Source organism: Colias croceus, chromosome Z (genome assembly GCF_905220415.1).
Source record: "Colias croceus chromosome Z, ilColCroc2.1".
Classification (NCBI taxonomy): Eukaryota; Metazoa; Arthropoda; class Insecta; order Lepidoptera; family Pieridae; genus Colias; species Colias croceus.
The window spans coordinates 13,107,554-13,125,936 of NC_059568.1; the positions used below are offsets into that span (position 1 = coordinate 13,107,554).

The 18,383-nt window shown below is 31.6% G+C and overlaps 2 protein-coding genes across 4 annotated transcripts; one reads left to right on the forward strand and one right to left on the reverse strand.

The window, feature by feature from the left end:
* The first annotated feature begins 3,582 nt into the window (after positions 1-3,582).
* Positions 3,583-7,192, forward strand: LOC123704953. Its single transcript, XM_045653459.1, has 7 exons — positions 3,583-3,871; positions 4,114-4,266; positions 4,940-5,070; positions 5,432-5,687; positions 5,835-6,019; positions 6,454-6,655; positions 6,925-7,192. Exons 1-7 carry the CDS (start codon positions 3,742-3,744, stop codon positions 7,044-7,046), a joined length of 1,179 nt encoding a protein of 392 aa, XP_045509415.1. The 5' UTR covers positions 3,583-3,741; the 3' UTR covers positions 7,047-7,192.
* A 130-nt stretch (positions 7,193-7,322) lies between these two features.
* LOC123704954 (prostaglandin E synthase 2) lies at positions 7,323-18,138 on the reverse strand. Of its 3 annotated transcripts, none has more exons than XR_006753234.1 (6): positions 17,686-18,138; positions 16,474-16,683; positions 11,555-11,754; positions 10,974-11,186; positions 7,442-10,751; positions 7,323-7,382 (listed from the first exon to the last, which is right to left on the reverse strand). XR_006753234.1 is itself a non-coding variant. In XM_045653462.1 (6 exons), the coding sequence occupies exons 1-5, from the start codon at positions 17,959-17,961 to the stop codon at positions 10,484-10,486; spliced, it is 1,167 nt and encodes a 388-aa protein (XP_045509418.1). In that variant the 5' UTR covers positions 17,962-18,138; the 3' UTR covers positions 7,323-9,192; positions 10,450-10,483. The 3 variants fall into 3 exon arrangements, 2 of the variants coding, with proteins under 2 accessions (XP_045509418.1, XP_045509417.1); XM_045653462.1 differs by having other exon boundaries at positions 7,323-9,192; positions 10,450-10,751; XM_045653461.1 differs by having other exon boundaries at positions 7,323-10,751.
* Between the last annotated feature and the right edge of the window lie 245 nt (positions 18,139-18,383).

An 18,383-nucleotide genomic window follows, 5' to 3' on the forward strand; every position in this document is an offset into this window, starting at 1 on the left:
TATTATCACTTGAATATTTTATATCTATACATATAATAAATACATAATATTTTAATTGACTTTTCCAATATTGCATTCTATCTGTTTACTTTAAAACTTCAACAAATATTACAAATATTATTTATAAATACCCAAATAATCTTCATTAGGTAGTCAAATTCGGAGGCACCAATAAAAACTTTCTAGTCTCGATATTATGCAGATTTTTATATTCATCCAGAAAATATAATTATGAATATTGTTATAGTTACATATCTCAAATTAATAATAATTAAGGACCCATTCTTGATACTGTCATTCGATTTCCACAAAGATTTTACGCTTACTTCACGCACATATAAAAATTGAATAAATACTTTTATTTAAGTATTTTAATATAATATTACATTAATGCTAGGTATTTTAGTAAATAACAGACAGCCTTATTGCGTCCGTCCAACAAATCCAGTGTCTATGCAAATGCCTTCTTTTGAGTAGACTTAATATTATGTACTTATTATAATGCGTATATAACATCAGCTAAATGGACACGTTATTTATAAGACTAACGGTTAGGTTTTGATGGATAAACTCTCTAGAGAAGCTGCTAATTATTCTAATGCGACACCATGCTCAGCTAACTTGTGACGTAAAAATCATAACAATGTTTATATTATACGAACTCTATGTAAAAAAAAACATCTACACTAAACTTAGCTTTCAAATTTTGAACTTTTAAGAAATGCAAAAACCTAGTGCACCTCTCAAAAATTTAAGTACGTGCGAAACCAACATGCGGATTGTACTTATTTAAAACTTAAAAGTGCCTTCAGTAAACAGTTGGTTTATTATCTTTGCACGACACACCACATCTGACTGAAACTATTATTATCGATCTTTTATCTTGCCAATCTCTCTTGCATTTAGTATATAATAATTAATATAAAAGCGGAATATCTTACTTATAGATTTTTTAAGAATGCCTAGTTTTTGACATGCTATGCCATACAACGTTACGTTAATGATTTAAAGTAAACGTTTAGGAGTTTGGTAAGCTATTCGCAAAATTCTTATAGAAAATACTATGTAGTATAATTAAAATAAGATTAACTTGCTATTTCCTTATATCGTTTAACTGTGTCTTTTTGCACCGTACGCAAACTTTTCACTATGCAATATTTATATCTTGAGACATTTTTTGACACGCTATTAAGTTAAACCCATTGAACTAAGAAAAAAAATAATATCGTAAGATCTATCGAATTTCTTTCTTAAAATAAAATAATTAATTAAAGCATAAGGTACAACCGCTATTATGTTTACGAATTATCTTTATTTATTTCAATTTGTACTTATAACAAATATATCGATGGAAAACAAGTTTAAAATAATACGGTATGTAAATGTAATAAATATAGATACCTATTTCTGAAGTCCAACATGTTTGCCATAATAATTATCAGGTGATGCCATATTTGTAGGGATGTATAATGTTTATATTCAAATAGTTACAGATATAGAAATAATATAGAGCACAAACCGAATTGACTTTTTAGTATGTTTATTCTGAAATTTTGAGGTGTCTTTTATGTTTAGGTGCAAATCTGTGTACCTACTTAAAACAATTCAAATTTCGTCTATATCAAGAAAGCTTATGTCTATATATGTTGGTCTATATCAATAAATTAATGACTTTGTGTATGACCAAATGACAATGACTCTATGAATAGGTAATAAAACTGCGACATGTCTTTGTTGTCGTGTTCTATATTAAGTTTATATTTGTATTTATGCGATTATATGTTTTTGTTCCAATGTAAATGTTTATGTAGATGTAGGAGTTTATCGTTTTGTATAAATCGGATGTACCTCAACTTTTCCATGCTCGTTTTTTACGAGTTTGTAATATTTTCGTACCTTAATTTTTTGTTTCAAAATTGTTTTTTTTTTTATAAATAAGAATTATATTTTTTACGTTTAGATAATTATATTTTAAGTAATATAGTTTTGTATGTTGACTAAGTCACAAAATAATTTATTACCAATGACAAGTTTTTAAATTCTTTTTATATATTTTGTGTAGTTAATGTAAGAGTTGAATATATTGATAATATTATATGAGTGTACTTAATTTTATAGTGTTCATAAGATGGAGTCGGTCGAGGTGTATTTTTCGTTTGTTCTTTGTTTTAAAGTCAGTTAGAAATACATTTATTTAACACATACCTACAGCATAGTTTCAACACGATAAAATTGGTGATTCACATTATTATTTCGATTAAAATATGACTATAACATAAACATGTATGGTGTTGAGATAATTAAATATATACTAGGTATGTAAATACATTATATGCATACTGTAACTATTTAATTTTTCTAATAACAAACATATAAATACATAATCTTCGTGCCATAAGATATATAAATGACCACCCAAATAATCAAAATTTTCGTAGGTACTATAATTTAATAAATGTACCTAAATAAATATTTTGGTTTATAAATAATTGCTGAGCTCCGGTGTATGCTTTCAAAATAAAAGGCTTAAGTTTTACCGATAGTTACCTAGATAGTTATAAAATATCATGCCATTTTACGAACAAAATGTATATATACAAAGGTGCATATATTACTTATTTAGTTTAAGCTGATACCTATGCATAATGTAATTTGCAAACAAGTATAATGCCTATTTAAGTCATGCTGTATAAAAGCGTAAGTACATACTAAGCGACTTCATTTTATAAAAAACCGAGAATGTCATAAATGTAAAACAATATTGTAAAGTAAATGCAACTACACAAAACAAATTAAATATAGTCACATAAATTACAAGGTGTTTAATTTACCTTCCTCTTATAAGAATATAACTATATAATATATCTTTCAATTCTCTTGAACAGCTCTACATGGGGTAGGTACTTTTCTACATCACCTTTATTTTCCATTATCGAAGGTAATTTCATAACATAGCTACATCATACATCTTTCGAAGAACTTCTATATTGCATTTATTCTATTTTTTATCATTACATAAATAAGAATGTTAATCCTTGTAGAGATCCTTATCAAATTTTAAATTACTTACATTTAAATCTAATAAGAAGGTGTGTGTAGTTTATAAACTAGAAGGCAAATCACTGAATCGATTTGGTTATACAAACTAGATCTTTTTTTTTTAAAGTAGAACAAAGTGAATCACACAAAATATATTTTCACACATTCAGTAAGTCACAAATAGAGTAATAGGTTGAGAGTATATTACGGTGATAAACAAAGTTTTATTTGTTAATGATTTTATTTGTTAGTGCTTTGATGATTTAAAAATTAATCTAATTTATTTTCTAATTAAAATTTTATCTCTTCTAAATTATTCATGTCTACTACCTACAATCTGGACCGTACGTTCCGCTTTTAACTTTACAATGCCATACCACCAGAAAGTTGTCGGTTTCTTTGTTGGCTTCATTGAATTGATAATCTCAATAGCACACAAAGTACCAGTATTAAGATAGAATGCAGAGACGCGTAGTTAACTGCTAATCATCTGTAACACATAGCTATCCTATGTCACAAAAGTGCTAAATGAAAAACGGTAGGAACGGTAACACTTTGCACAAATACAGAACCGTTATTCCACACTTTATAAAATGTATGAAGATAGGCATAGCACTCATTTCACGCAAAATTTCATAGCTTTTGGGATGTGCCTACGTTCCATTTAAGAGATTCTAGGGTTGATTTTGACCGCAGTTCAAAATGACCAAGAAATTATTGTGGTTGGCGGTTGCGTCAGTAATTGCTTGCTCCGCTGCTTTACATATGTACGATGATCTGGGTGATGAAAACCATGATCTCGCAGAGGCTGGTCAAAGAGAGGGCAAAGTTTGTAAGTACTGTTTCTTCTCTATGCTTTAATTATTATTATTAAATCAAGGTCATGGACCAGCGAATATAAATTGCGATTTATTTTTCTGTCATTCATTTATATATTTGCCGCGAATAGATTTAAGAAAATTTTTGAATATTTATCTATTACCTGCTGCAAATTGGCTTTAAATGGATTGAACTTGAACTCCAGAGTCGGTTACTAAATTATATTTGTATTACCAAGTCCTACTTTCATTCCAGTGTTCCCCTTCATTAGTATAGTGCGATTCGCGAACACGGACTGTTCCAGCACGAACACTATGAATGGCACCTGTCTTGCTCGGCGAGAGTGTAACAACCTGAACGGCACTATCACGGGAATGTGCGCGTCTAGACGAGGCAGATGCTGCGTTGGTAAGTTGGAAACACGATGGATTTCTTTGAGTAACTCATGCTTGAATACATGCTATCAAGTGGTTTGTTATAATCATTGGGGAGCAAGAAAATTGCTTAACTCATAGGAGATTTCATTTAGAATGTATGGTGATTGAACTTGCCCTTAAACTTTCACAAATAATTTCGGAAATAAACTTGCGATAAAAAAATAAAAGCGAACGATCAATTGAAAAGGTTTTCAAAATTGGAGACAATCTCAAAAACTTTCATTAATCATTTTACTAGCAATCATATTATAATTAATATGATCTCTAGACTGTAGTTATAACATAAAACAAGTGATATCTGCGTTAAAAACAACCGACTTCAAACTTGCACTTGCAAAATTTACAAATACCTACAGACAAAAATGCTCATAAAATAAAAACTACTGGGCCTATCCGAATAAAATTTTTATGGGACCAATTCGACACCATCCCGCATCGAACAAAAAAGGAATCACGTAAATCGGTTCAGAAACCTCGGAGTAATCGGTGTACATACATAAAAAAAAAATATACCGGCCGAATTGATAACCTCCTCCTTTTTTTTGAAGTCGGTTAATAAAATATTACGGCAAGAACTTACGACTATTCGAGCAAGATACATTCTATAATTCATAACAATAAATTATAAACCATTATGTTGTTAGTATCCAGAAGTTGCGGCAGCAACACGAATGTAAACAACACATACTTCACCAGCCCGGGGTACCCTTCTGCGTACGCCGGGGGACAGACTTGCAACATCATCGTCAACCGTTGTAACTCCAATATTTGCCAGGTATTTACATTATTTATTTACTTATTACATTATATTACACAAAATGTACATATGAGTACCTAAGTTTTAATGACTTGCCAATATTTTCTAGTAGAATGTTTCTACTTTCTTTTCACTGCCACTTTGCATAGTAGGTACTAGGTATTTCTTAAACAATTTATGTATTTCTGACTCTTTAGTATTAGATTATTTTACAACAGATGCATATCTGAATCACTAATCTACTTACCTATGATAATATGTTTCTTTATACATATATGTCTTTTACTTCTTCACCACCTGCTGACGAACCAGACTCCACTTGAATATCTTAACCCGAGTAGAAAATTAGAAGTTAATAGTGTTTTTTTAATTCCAATAGCTCCGCTTAGATTTCCTCGACCTGGTACTCGCTCAACCAGACGGAGACGGGGTCTGTTCAATCGACGCCCTCACTATAACTGGAGGGAACACAGTTGTTCCAGTACTTTGTGGCGACAACACTGGTCAAACGATCTTCGTAGACTTCAATGGAGATGCCGCTATAACTATTACTATAGCTGCAACATTATCTACAACTTTCTCTAGACGATGGAATATTAGACTCACACAGTTGGGTTGCGATTGTCCTGGATTAGGTAATTGCTTAATCTTCCCTGTGAGATGGTAGCTTAAGTATTCTTAAAGCTTTTCTCATGATCGTTCTTCATATTGCTTAAATAAATGAATGGATAACACCCCGTTAATTACGTTTATATTAATCATGTCCATGTCTCATTTTTCAGCGCCAAACGGTTGTCTCCAGTATTACACCGGTACCACTGGTACGATCAGCAGTTTCAATTACGGATCCGCAGCCAACTCTGTACTGAGTGCATCTTTAGTGACAGGAACAAGACAATTGGCCAATTTGAACTACGGAATTTGTATAAGAATGGAGGCCGGTTACTGTGGTATCCAGTACTCTCAGGTAAGAAGACCAATTCTTAGCATTCATGCCAAATCAAAAATTAAATTTCAATGCACTCGAGTTACTTATACCAAGTTTGAAGAAGACTCAAAATTATATTTCTATAGTGAACTAGCGGTCCGCCCCGGCTTCGCCCGTGGTACATATTCACATTTTCTCTACATAAGAACCATCCTCGTACTAAAGTTCGGTTCAGCTGTTCTAAAGTTATGCGCTTACCAACACATTTTGGGATTCATTTTTATATTATAGATTATAATAAAAAAAAATAAAAACATTTTTATAAAGATCGATTACAAGTCTAGTTGCTATACCAGTATTTAACCACTTCTTGTACTAATAAGAAATTAATTATTGCCAACAAAAGCACGTAAAAGCGCTTCATAAGCGTTACAATCAGTTTGAAATATAAGGTGAGCTTTACGATATTTCAGGCATCTGCAGACCAATTCTCCTTTACTGTAACCGGTGACGTGGAAGGCGCAGACGGTACCGTGCTCGGTACTACCGTAGGGTCCATAAACGGAGCGGCCTGTACCACTGACTTTGTTATAATACCGAACCCGGTAGTTGTGGCTACCAATGTAGCGGTCGGTGCTGATCGATTCTGCGGGCTTGGATTTACTACTGTGTCGAGTAAGATTTTATATTTTAACGAAATTTTTTTTTTTTACTTTATTTGAATGTTAAATCTATTAAAACGAGCGTTAAAAACAACCAACTTCAAAAACGGAAAAGTAAAAAATAAAAAAGATTTGATATGTATTAATAAATTACTAAGTACATATTATTTAGATGTGATGATTTACTAAAAAGGTTTGATGTCGGTGCACGGGCTTAATTTCATCCTGTTCCGATTTTTTGTCGAAGTAGGACTATTTTCTAACCAAACAACACTTCCACAGCTTCGTTAAAGCCGTTCGTCGTCTACGTGGTGACGAACGCCAACGAAGGAGCTACGGCCACTACCCCACCAGACGTCGCTAACAGAGGATTTTCGCTCGCTTATTCACAAATTGCATGCTAGTTCACAACAAAATGAACAATTATAGTTTCGAATTTCATCACTATTTTAGCAAATACTGGAATACTTACCTATTTATACATAACCTAAAATGAGCATGAAAATCGCAAACTTAAGCAAAAGTTGACCAGATAATAAATTGTCATTAATGCAAATGTATATTCATATATTAAAGTGGATTAAGAATACACTTAAAAAAGAGATTATGCTTTAGAGAAATCGCATTCAAACTAATTTCTTTTTTGACTAGACGATGTTAATATACAATAAAAAATTAAGTAATTTTTATGTTTTTTTATTTCAACCATTTCACTTTTACATATTAGGCAAAAAATAATACTCATTATCTACCAACGCTTGTACTATATTATTATTAAAACTACAACTAAAATAACTACGTAATCGTTGTAACTTAAACATTTGTTTCTGGATATAAATAGATTTATTTTAGGTACAATTTAAAAGAAAACCTCGTCATGTCTAAAAAAGATGTTAATAATTATTTCAGAAAACAACCGTTAAATAACAAATCAACGATTTGAATTTCTTATTGTGAATTCATTGGTATCGACATGAAGATATGTATGAATACTAGATTTTTGGCAATATCTTGGGAAAACCTTTGTATTATTCATATTCTAACGAAGTTTTCTTTACAGATTCTATACAATAAAATAAATAGTGATCCTTTTTAACAAAATTAACCTACTTTTTCCATAAATGTTATAGATACTCATGATATTAAAAGGGATATTTACGTACTTCAAATAAATTAAAAAAGCGTGTAGAATATCTAATAATTCCTAAATTACTTAACAATACTAAATATTTCATCATCAATCAAGTGTACAGTACTGTACAGTTTCAATATAAATAGTACTTAGAATAATCGTTTGTTTCAAATGTAATTCATGTTATTTAGAAATTAATAATATTCCCTCGTTGTAATACAATGGACTACTTCGCATACTAATATAATAAATACTCCATTAAACCTTTTCTAAGACTGTCTTCCACGTAAAATATAATTTTATTAACTGGCCATTTTTATATGTGCAAGTCCAGCTGCACTAAAGTAAATGATGAATAAAAACCAGCCAAGTGCGAATAGAACTCGCGCCCCGAGGCCTCCGATCAAGCCTATTTTTTATTGTTTTAATTTTTTATTGTTTTAAATTTTAAAATTTATATTTTTGGGTAATTTTCCTTTATCTGTGCTATAAGACATTGCGTTTTACCAAATTTTAAGAATCTGTGTTCACGGGAAGTACCCTGAAGGTTTTGATTGCCTTGCAAGAAGTTGTGTTTCAGAATTTGAAAAATAGGCTTTAATCGCTTATTTGAAAAATACAAGACGTAACGTTGTTTCTCAAACAAATATTAGGTCGCTCAAATATTATGAAGCTGCTCATTTTATATTTTAAGTAACTTGAATAAATGTTTGTTAGTGGCTGTTCTATTTATTTTTCGTCGTTCGCAGTCAGTCGCTCACTTAGTAATTCTGTACCCCAATTCATTATTTTTGTCAATCAAAACTATGATTACAGTCACTCGTTTAAATACTATCCATTAAAAATCATGTTTTCGCAATTTTTTTTTTTTTTTTAATAGGTCCACCAAACTGGACATAGCACTACAAAAATAATAGACATGGTTATTCTATGATACATCACAAGTAATAGGTGCTAGACCTTCTAGAGGTGAACACAGCCTGCAATAATGTACGCGAATACATATAATGCAATTATGCCCATATCTGTGTTTGCTTTTTACAAAATTTCAAGTAGTACAAGGGGAAGTACCCTGTAGGTTTTGATTGCTCTAGCAATATTGCTTCTAGCAATAAATTGAAAGTCAGAAGTTACAACATACTAAAAAAAGTCAGCAATCACGGGACGCCTGGCAGATGAGAAACATCGACATTATTTTGTACGACTAATTTAGTGAAAAACACTACTACACTTCATAATGTACATATACCATCAATCATCATATAGCATAGCGTAGCGACGCTTCACCACGGCAGACATAGCTTTTACGTGCGACTTTAGATTCCACATCAAAAATGGGTTGTTCGGAGTCCTCGGTGAGCGAGTCTGACTCGCACAGGGTAAAGTGTTGTTTTTTTTTTAAGTTCATTATTGTAGGCCTGTAAATTTATCAAATTTATTTATAACTTTGATAAATGATAAGGCGTCCTGGCAAAGTAACTTTTAAAAAAAAAACCAGCATAATAATAACTATTGTCAATCATATACAATAAACAGCTATGCTATTTTAGTTTTAGGTTTTCGCAGGCTTAGTTGTAATAACGCAAACAATCGCTTTATTAAAATGTAATGCATTGTACATGTAAATATAATAAATTCAAATCTTACGTGGAACAGTCTACTCTCAAAATTATCAAAATTTTTGGCAACAAAAGAATTGCATATTATCCAGAGCATTTATCCCAAATTTTACAAATATATAAAAATTATAAATAAAGAAATGTTTAACAACCTTAATCATAATATAATTTCCAATACAATTCATTTCCAAGGAACATTGTGATAATTTAAAATACTACAAATAAGTTTTAAAATCGCAATCTCGATTGTAAAGATTTTAATATAAGTCGAGTAAATAATAATATTAATTATTACCATTCTAGTTAACTTACTAATTTTAAAACGAAATAATAAACGCATTTAGAGAATGAAAGTATTTATCATGAAAAAAATATACATTCGCATCAAAAGGCAGGCGTGAGGCAAAATATTGCAATGCAAACATGATTATAATGCAGTGTAATATTTTAGACGGAATAGAAACAACATGCTGTCATTCATAATCGTACGAAATTAACTTGATTTATTTATTAGGACATACATTTACTGGCCAACGATATAATCGCTTTTTGAATAGCATATTTTGTTAACAAACACAGTAAATACTGTTTTTGTACATGACTCTAGATAAAAAAATATGTTTTGATTTTCATCAGCTTTTTAAAGCTTATTATTGCTATAGACAGAAACACTTGTAGAAAGATGTGATACAATACAACACTATTGGACAAGTTACAAGTATGATACTATTTTATGTGCTATAATTTGAAAAATGGTATCACTGAGTAATATTACTAAAATATATATATATTTTTTTTTAAATATGTATCTTGTTTCTTTTGATGCTTTTGATGTATTAAAACTCTCAAAGTTGTAATTGAGTGCATTTCTAGTCAACATTATAGAGCAGCCTTGAGGTATTCATCTCGAAATAGATCTGAATAACTATTGTAGCCTAAAACATAATTTTGTCATCTGTTTAGTTCCAATAGCGTTTTCTCAACTATGTGTCCATTATTTTTCTATAAATTTTAATAAATATTATGTGCATCTCCATCATCATAAATAATACATACCACATGTTTTAGCCATCAGTCAAAATAAATTAAATTATGCTTGATTAAGAGGGATCACTCTGCCCTTAGTGGTTTCCAAATGAGTCTTCATTCTATCAAACCAGTTGCCAATACTCGTGTTCTCTCTCAAGTCTTGGAAAGCACGACAGCCTTCAATACTACTCAGAACGCCAAATACACTAATATCAGCGAGATTTGGTTGATCGCCACCGAGGAAAGAGGATCCCTTCTTCTTGACAGCTTTCATCCAAGCATTTGCCGCATCATATAGCGATTGCCGTTCGTCTTCCTTTATTTGATGCCTGTAAATAATTATTTATGATTTGATTATAAGCTTAACTAGCTACTAATCCAAGCAGAGATAAATCCAATAAACTAAAAATAGAAAGTAAAGATTTTTTCATATAAAAATGTATTTAGAAGATTACAAGATTACAAAGTTCATAATAGATAGCCAGATCTCTCATAAATTATCATCATTTAACGGAACTTAGTGTCTGCCTAATGAAATATAACACCCTCACCTCTTTTTTAATCGTTTAGATATAATCCACATAGCAGCCGCTCCACCATACACCATTAGAGCACACTCCCACGCTGGGAACGACTGTCTCCAGCCCCCAACATCCTCGAACCACTTGAACGTCTCTATAGCTTCACCAGTTGTTCGATACACATTGGGTGATAGTGTGTGTACTAGTACACTATCTGCCCATTTACGCCATTCTCGCTCCTCTCTGATAAATTTGGTTTTGTCCGTTGAAGTTGTGTGAATCAATAAATTAGTGTAACAGTCCTGATGTTTTACTTTGATTATTCAAGTATTGCATCATGGATTATGAGTGTAATTGGAAAAGGGTCAAGTGTCACATTATTCAAAATATTGTTAAAAATGAACTTAAGTCTTACAAAGCCAATTTTTAACCATTTATAAAAAAAATACATTACTTTGGTACAAGATGGAGGAGGCTTTTACCCATGAGGGGCCACCTAACAAGGACTAAAAAGAATTATGTATATGTATAACTAAAATGACATATTATGTATATATTAATTGTATGGTGGAAATAAATAAGGCTTATTAAATATATAAAAAAATACATACATTTCAGCATCCCTATGTTTATCACTTATCCCAGCATTGTGCATAACAAAATATTTATTGGTTATATCAGTTGTTCCCTTGCCATCATCGTTCACATAATGAGTAGCGGGATAGTACTTGATAATTTCACGCAATTGCAAGGCCTTGTCTCTGAGGTATGTTTCCAGTACAGATATGATTGCTGTGCTGTCCAATAATTGCTGTAAATATACACATTTATCTTATCATAAAATTGTAATATCTAAGTGAATAAGCGTGACGTATACTTTTTGGATTGGCTGTGAATATCAATACCTATAGTAGTAAAAATCGAAAAATATTAATCTAACTTATAAGAGAACAACAAAACTGTATAGTATTTTTATCGTGATTTAAAGTGGATTAGACAAGGGATATATCTACACATACACTAGTACACTACATATAAATATAATAAACTAGCGGTCCGCCCGTGGTACATGTTTACGTTTTCTCTCCATAAGAACCATCTTCGTACTTCAAGGAATATAATAAAAAAAGAATTATCGAAATCGGTTCAGCCGTTCTCGAGTTATGCGCTTACCAACACATTTTGCGATTCATTTTTATATTATATAGACTAGCGGTCCGCCCCGGCTTCGCCCGTGGTACATGTTTACGTTTTCTCTCCATAAGAACCACCCTCGTACTTCAAGGAATATTATAAAAAAAGAATTAACGAAATCGGTTCAGCCGTTCTCGAGTTATGCGCTTACCAACACATTTTGCGATTCATTTTTATAGTATAGAAAGAAGATCTGTAGAAGGGTCAATTCTGTACATTGAAAATATTAAAAAATAAATAGCAGGGGGTGTTACTGGATCGATGATACCAAACCAAAATATGTGATTAAAAAAATTGTTGTCTGTCTGTATGTGAATAAATCACGTGAAAACTAACGGTTCGATTTCGATGAAACTTTGTATAATTATACCTTATTATTCTGGGCGTAAAATAGGATACTTTTTAGCCTAGAAAAATACGTAGAAAAAAAATTAAATGAATTTTTCAGTAGTATCCATAGACGTTGTTGTGACAAAATGGAGAAATAAACCATCCACGTGAAGACCGACATCCGCGCGGACGGAGTCGCGGGCGGAAGCTAATTATTAAATAAAACAATTCCAAGGACATTATTAACTAGTATTATAGACAGGTAAATATAAAAAAAAAAACTCTTAGAGTAAGTTTATTATTTATTATCATATAACATTAATGAAAGTTGTTTAAAGTTTAAAGAATTAATCAATTAAGTAAGTTTAAGTTTAATTAAATGAGTTTATCGATCACTTTCTTGATTAATCCTCTCTCATAATTCACATAGCCCGGTCCTGCTAGCACCGGCATATTTTCTTTTAACTCTTCGCTTGTTAAAGCTTTTGCCTCTTTAGCAATTCTTGCCGCAGTGGTTGCGTTTATTAGTGCGCATCTTATCTGCACAGGAAAATATCCTTAATTTAAAGTCATTTTTTAACGCGTAATTTTTAATCTTTTGCCTTTAGATAGATCCATCAGACATAATTTTTTTATTGCAAGACGTTTTTTTCGTTGTAAAATGGGTGCCATACGCAATTTTTATTTCAAAATAACTAAAATGTCATCGAAATAAGTGAAATTACATCAACATGAGTCCTCTTAAAAGGTAAGTAATAACTTTATTATTTATATTATATTATCCTTTTTTAATACTTATATTGAATAATTAGTAAACTAATATTTTTAATAGATGGTTTCATATATTTTATTACACTTTTGGGTATAAATATGAATTTGATGATATTTGTATTTTTTTTTTTAGTGTTTGATTTTACGCGAGTATTATACATTTTGAAATTAAAGACTTGGGAAAATAATACAATGAATAAATCGCGTTTAAAATCCGTTAAAAAGTCTTTAATTTCTTAATGATATTTGGTTTTTATCAAGTTTACATTAACGTCCTATTTGAGGTTCGTTGGGAAAAGGAGGCGATATGGTAGATTGTTGCAAAAAAAACTGTAAATAGTAAAATGAATATTATATATTATAGTATAAGTAACACAGTGATTACTTATCCTTCACTGGGACTCATGTTGATGGAATTTCACTTATTTCGATATTTTAATTATTTTGAAATAAAAATTCCGTCTGGCACCTATTTAACAACGAAAAAAACGTCTTGCAATAAAAAATGTATTTCTAATGGATCTATCTAAAGGCAAAAGATTAAAAATTACGCGTTAAAAAATGACTTTAAATTAAGGATATTTTCCTGTGCAGATAAGATGCGCACTATTAAAAGCAACCACTGCGGCCAGCCAGACAGCCCGGACTGTAAACGAAATAGCAAGAAGAACAGCATATCAAAGAACCAACTATACTAAAATGTGAACTTGTCAACGTTGCTACCTCCTATACTATTAAATCCTTGCTTAAATCTAATACACGTACGGGAGCTACCAACGTTTTAAAAAAAATTAATTTTAGTATAGTTGGGTTTTTGATATGCTGTTTCTCTTGCTATTTCGGTTAGAGTCCGGGCTGTCTGGCTGGCGGTAGTGGTTGCGTTTATTAGTGCGCATCTTATCTGCACAGGAAGATATAGGCTGTTTTCCAATTACAGAGCATAATGCGACTCAGTGGCGCACAATGCCGAATTATGCTGATCACAGGAATGTGAAACACACCAGCAGGTTGCGCTAAGTTCAGTATTGAAAAAAAAAACAAATATTCATAGAGTTAGCAATAACCCACAGAACCGAGTGCAATAACCTCATTAATGTGTAAATAAAGTGGTATAGGTACATAATAATTGTTTGAAAACTATTTACGGTTACTTTAAGTAATTTGGATTTTGATTATTTCATTAACATTTTTTTCAATGTTTGTACCTTCATCCATACTTATATTTATTTTTTTAACACAATTTGAATTAACTTTGATTATTTCGAAAAATCTACAATGAAACGAAAGCTTTAAAATTTTTTCCAACAATTAATAATTACTAACGATAAATCGATTGCACGCATAAATTCACGCGCATTACATAATATTTGAGTGCTCGATTGTGCGAAGCGTTGCTGTAGTTGGAACATTCAACGTTAAGCATTATGCCGCATAATGCGCTCTAGTGCTGTAATTGGAAAACACGGATACTTAACTTTAGTCATTTTTTCACGGGAATTTTTTAATCTTTTGCCTTTAAACTCAAACTCAAACTCAAACATTTATTTATTCAATTAGAGTTCTTCGAGAAGCACTTTTGAAACGTCAATACATATTTTAACATTTACCACCGATTCGGAAAGCAGTATCTATGGAGAAGAATCGGCAAGAAACTCCATAGTTGCTCTTTTAAATCATTTCAGTATTACAATTTAATTTTACAAAATATGTAAGTAACTGTACGTATACAGGGTGTCCCAAAAAGTAGTGATGAACGGAAGCTGGGAGGTAGAGGACCTAGAGGGCTATCCGAATCACCCCCATGTATGTTATGCGATTTTTCGTATTTTCGGAGTTATGACGTTTTTTTCAATTTTTCACCTATCGCCGAGTACGATGATATTTTCACTCATGGTGACGTCAATTATTGCGTCAATTATATTAAATGCTTGATTTTTTATTGTTCGCTAAGCTGAAAGAAAAGCTGTTCGCCAATTCAGTATGGTAACATTTACTATCGTTAGATGTTTGAATGGAATAAAAAAAAGAATTAAATGCTAAGAATAAAAATCTACTGTAATGGTTTCATTATATAACAGTAAATAGTAAATACATTTAAATGTTCCTGTATCGCTAGTAATAAATTAATTGTTGTTTTCAGATCGAAATGAGTATTGTTTTAAAGACCGGGTTTGTGAGTGTTACTTGTTACTCACGATATCAAATTCCAACCACAAACTGTAATCATTAAAGGAAAGTTGTTGGTATTGGCTGGACATGTCCGAAATGTAGAAGAATTAAGAACAAAAGAAGGGCAGAGTTCAATAACTCACGCTCTCATCATAAGGCAAAAATCTATCTACGTTGCCACCTTACGAAACGGTTTTAAACGTGAATAGAGCACGAGTAGTCACTAGTGTTAAATGTAATTGTGTTTATAATCAAAGTGGTAAATGGTTTGGTAATGTTTATTAGCGACTAATGCGATTAAATAATGATATTAAAATGTATTTATGTAGAATCACTTTGCAATTGACAGACACATCTGATGACAGAGCTTACATTATTTCTACTTTTGACCACCATGAGCGCTGCGATAGATTATGTTACCCCCACCTTATACTTCGCACCCAGCGAATACAAGTTGCATTTTTATATTGATACTTTACGTGGTATTCTGATATTGTTACTAATTGTTATTGTTGACTTTTTGTTGCTGTTGTTTGCTAAGTTTCCTTAATTAATTGTTGGCGAAATGCCGAAAAAACTAATTTTGGTACTTTATTCAAATCTATTTCATTTCCATATAAAATATTATCGATTATCGGATACAATTGACATGTAAAATTTCAGTAAAGACATCTCTACTCATGTCAAAAATGGATATGTCACAGAAATCATCTTAGGTGAAAAGGACTATAGCAGGGACACTACTAAAAAAATCTTCAAAAGCAAGCGCAACATCAGCACTTTTGTCAATGTCTTTTGTCAAATATTATAATCTTGATAAAAAAAAAAAATATTCTAATCCTTACTATTTTATTATTATAAAGGCGAAAGTAACTCTGTCTGTCTGTTACTCAATCACGCCTTAACTACTGAACCAATTTGCATGAAATTTGGTATAGAGATATTTCGATACGCGAGAAAGGACATAGGTTTTATCCCGGAAAGCACACGGGAAAGGGAACTATGCGGGTTTTTCTTTGACTGCGCGGGCGAAGCCGCGGGTGGAAAGCTAGTAATTCATATTTACCTGATATCCATTTTCAACTTTAGCTAATACTATTGGTACTTTCTTATATCCGGACCATTTGATCGCTTGCCTCAGAACAGCATCCACTTCAACTACTTCATAGCTGATGCCTTTTGCGTCCAAGTATGCTCTAACTTTGCAGCAGAATGGACATGTTCTATATTGAAAGAGGACTAATTGCAAATTGCTTGTATCAGCTTCATTAAGCACCTGTGTAATAGCAGAGATAATTAATATCGAAATAAAATAGTTTTTCCTTTTATTTAGGTACGTCACATAGTATACAGTACTCCCAAACTGATAATGCACATAGAAAAATTCGTCACTGTTCGGCAACTGTCATATTCCCCGAACCTCCGAAGACGATATGTATATAGAGTGGTTAAATGTATTTTCTTCATGCATAGTTTATTAGAATTATAGTTTTATTGTGATTTTATGGTAAAATAGATAAGTAACGAAATTTGTTTTGTTAATTCAATGTAAGGTTATAGTGAGGATAAGCCACACGATTGCGAATATATATTTGTTGTATTGATTTACTTGGAAAATTCTATACTTAGAACTATTAAAGTGTCTTACTGAAGCTGGCGTAATGATGGATGTATGGAGAGGTAAAATAAGACAAAGTTTATATGTATTTAAAAAAATGATTTTCAAACACTGGTTTACATTTAAATTGTGAAATCTAATTATTAAAATCTCAGTCCAAAGGATTTATAGAATCAGAGATTATCACTATTTCTGATATCGTAGAATGATCAGAACTTTCATTATGCTCTTATTAATTTTCACTTTCCCCATTGCTATCTGCTACCTGTGTGAATAATCATTTTACCGGAAAATTCAACTTGTAAACAAAACTAAGAAGGGTATGTAACAGCAGCTCTATATAATTCCATACAGAGATAAACATGCGGTCACCACCATTATATAAAGACGACTGACGGATTTTTGAATTTTTTGACTGACAGGCTACCGTCACCTATCACCCGAATTGTTTTCGATTGTGTAAGACTCTGAATTGACTCTTTATTTCTTTAGAACAAGGTGCAAGATGCAAGTGCATTGTTTAGGGCACTTACGATTCAATGATTCGGGGTGATTCGAGTGTTTCTCGAAATACGATAATTAGCGAAGATCTGCATGCGCATTATTAATTTTGGAGTAGGTACTGTATGTTATTAACTTTTGATTATAAAACTTGCATACCTTATAGTGAGCTTTGTATTCAGGAGCTTCTTTTAAGAATGCATATTCATCGTTTTCTATAGATTTATTTTTGTTTTTAATGTTTACTTTGTAATGCGTATAACCTCCATATCCTGCACCGACTAATATACCCACGCTTGCGCTAACCAAGGTCAATTTTGCAGTTGATTTGGGTAAACGGGACTTGGTTGAATAAAGAACTTTTGATAAAGTTACATTTTCTTTTAGTGACGGTAGGATCACCTTACGGAAAATAGTTAACGTGGGTCGCCACATTCCTTCAGGAAACAAGTACTGACATACACAATTTAAATTACTGAATCAAATGTATAATATCACGTTTTTCTGTAGGTACTTATTTGTAATAAAGCCGATACATTGAAAAATCAGGCGAAAAAATACTTTGTAATCTGACCTCTATCATTTGACAATCCAGAGAATTAATAGGATAGGTACCTACCGGATTGACAGCCCAAAATTTTTATGGTCTAATAGGGATGTCTGGGGGATTCCGTTTTTTATACTTGAGTTGAGTTGGTTGAGTTGGAAAATACAAATTGATGATTGTATTATTTTTTACATATAAATATCAAACAAATATACAGTTTTAGTTAAAATTATTTTCGAACGAATAATCGATAAATTGCTCGAGCACCATAGACAAATAAATTTTTACACAACACTAACTACTTGTCGAA

Bases quoted from the DNA above. Each gene is read 5' to 3' on its own strand.
- LOC123704954 (XM_045653462.1), bottom strand. From the start codon at position 17,961: ATGTGGCGACCCACGTTAACTATTTTCCGTAAGGTGATCCTACCGTCA. The intron at 16,684-17,685 runs GTATGCAAGTTT...GCTATTACACAG, and splicing joins AATACAAAGCTCACTATAAG to GTGCTTAATGAAGCTGATAC. The intron at 11,187-11,554 runs GTATGTATTTTT...CAAATTTATCAG, and splicing joins AAACATAGGGATGCTGAAAT to AGAGGAGCGAGAATGGCGTA.
- LOC123704953 (XM_045653459.1), top strand. From the start codon at position 3,742: ATGACCAAGAAATTATTGTGGTTGGCGGTTGCGTCAGTAATTGCTTGC. The intron at 4,267-4,939 runs GTAAGTTGGAAA...TTATGTTGTTAG, and splicing joins ACGAGGCAGATGCTGCGTTG to TATCCAGAAGTTGCGGCAGC. The intron at 5,688-5,834 runs GTAATTGCTTAA...CTCATTTTTCAG, and splicing joins TTGCGATTGTCCTGGATTAG to CGCCAAACGGTTGTCTCCAG.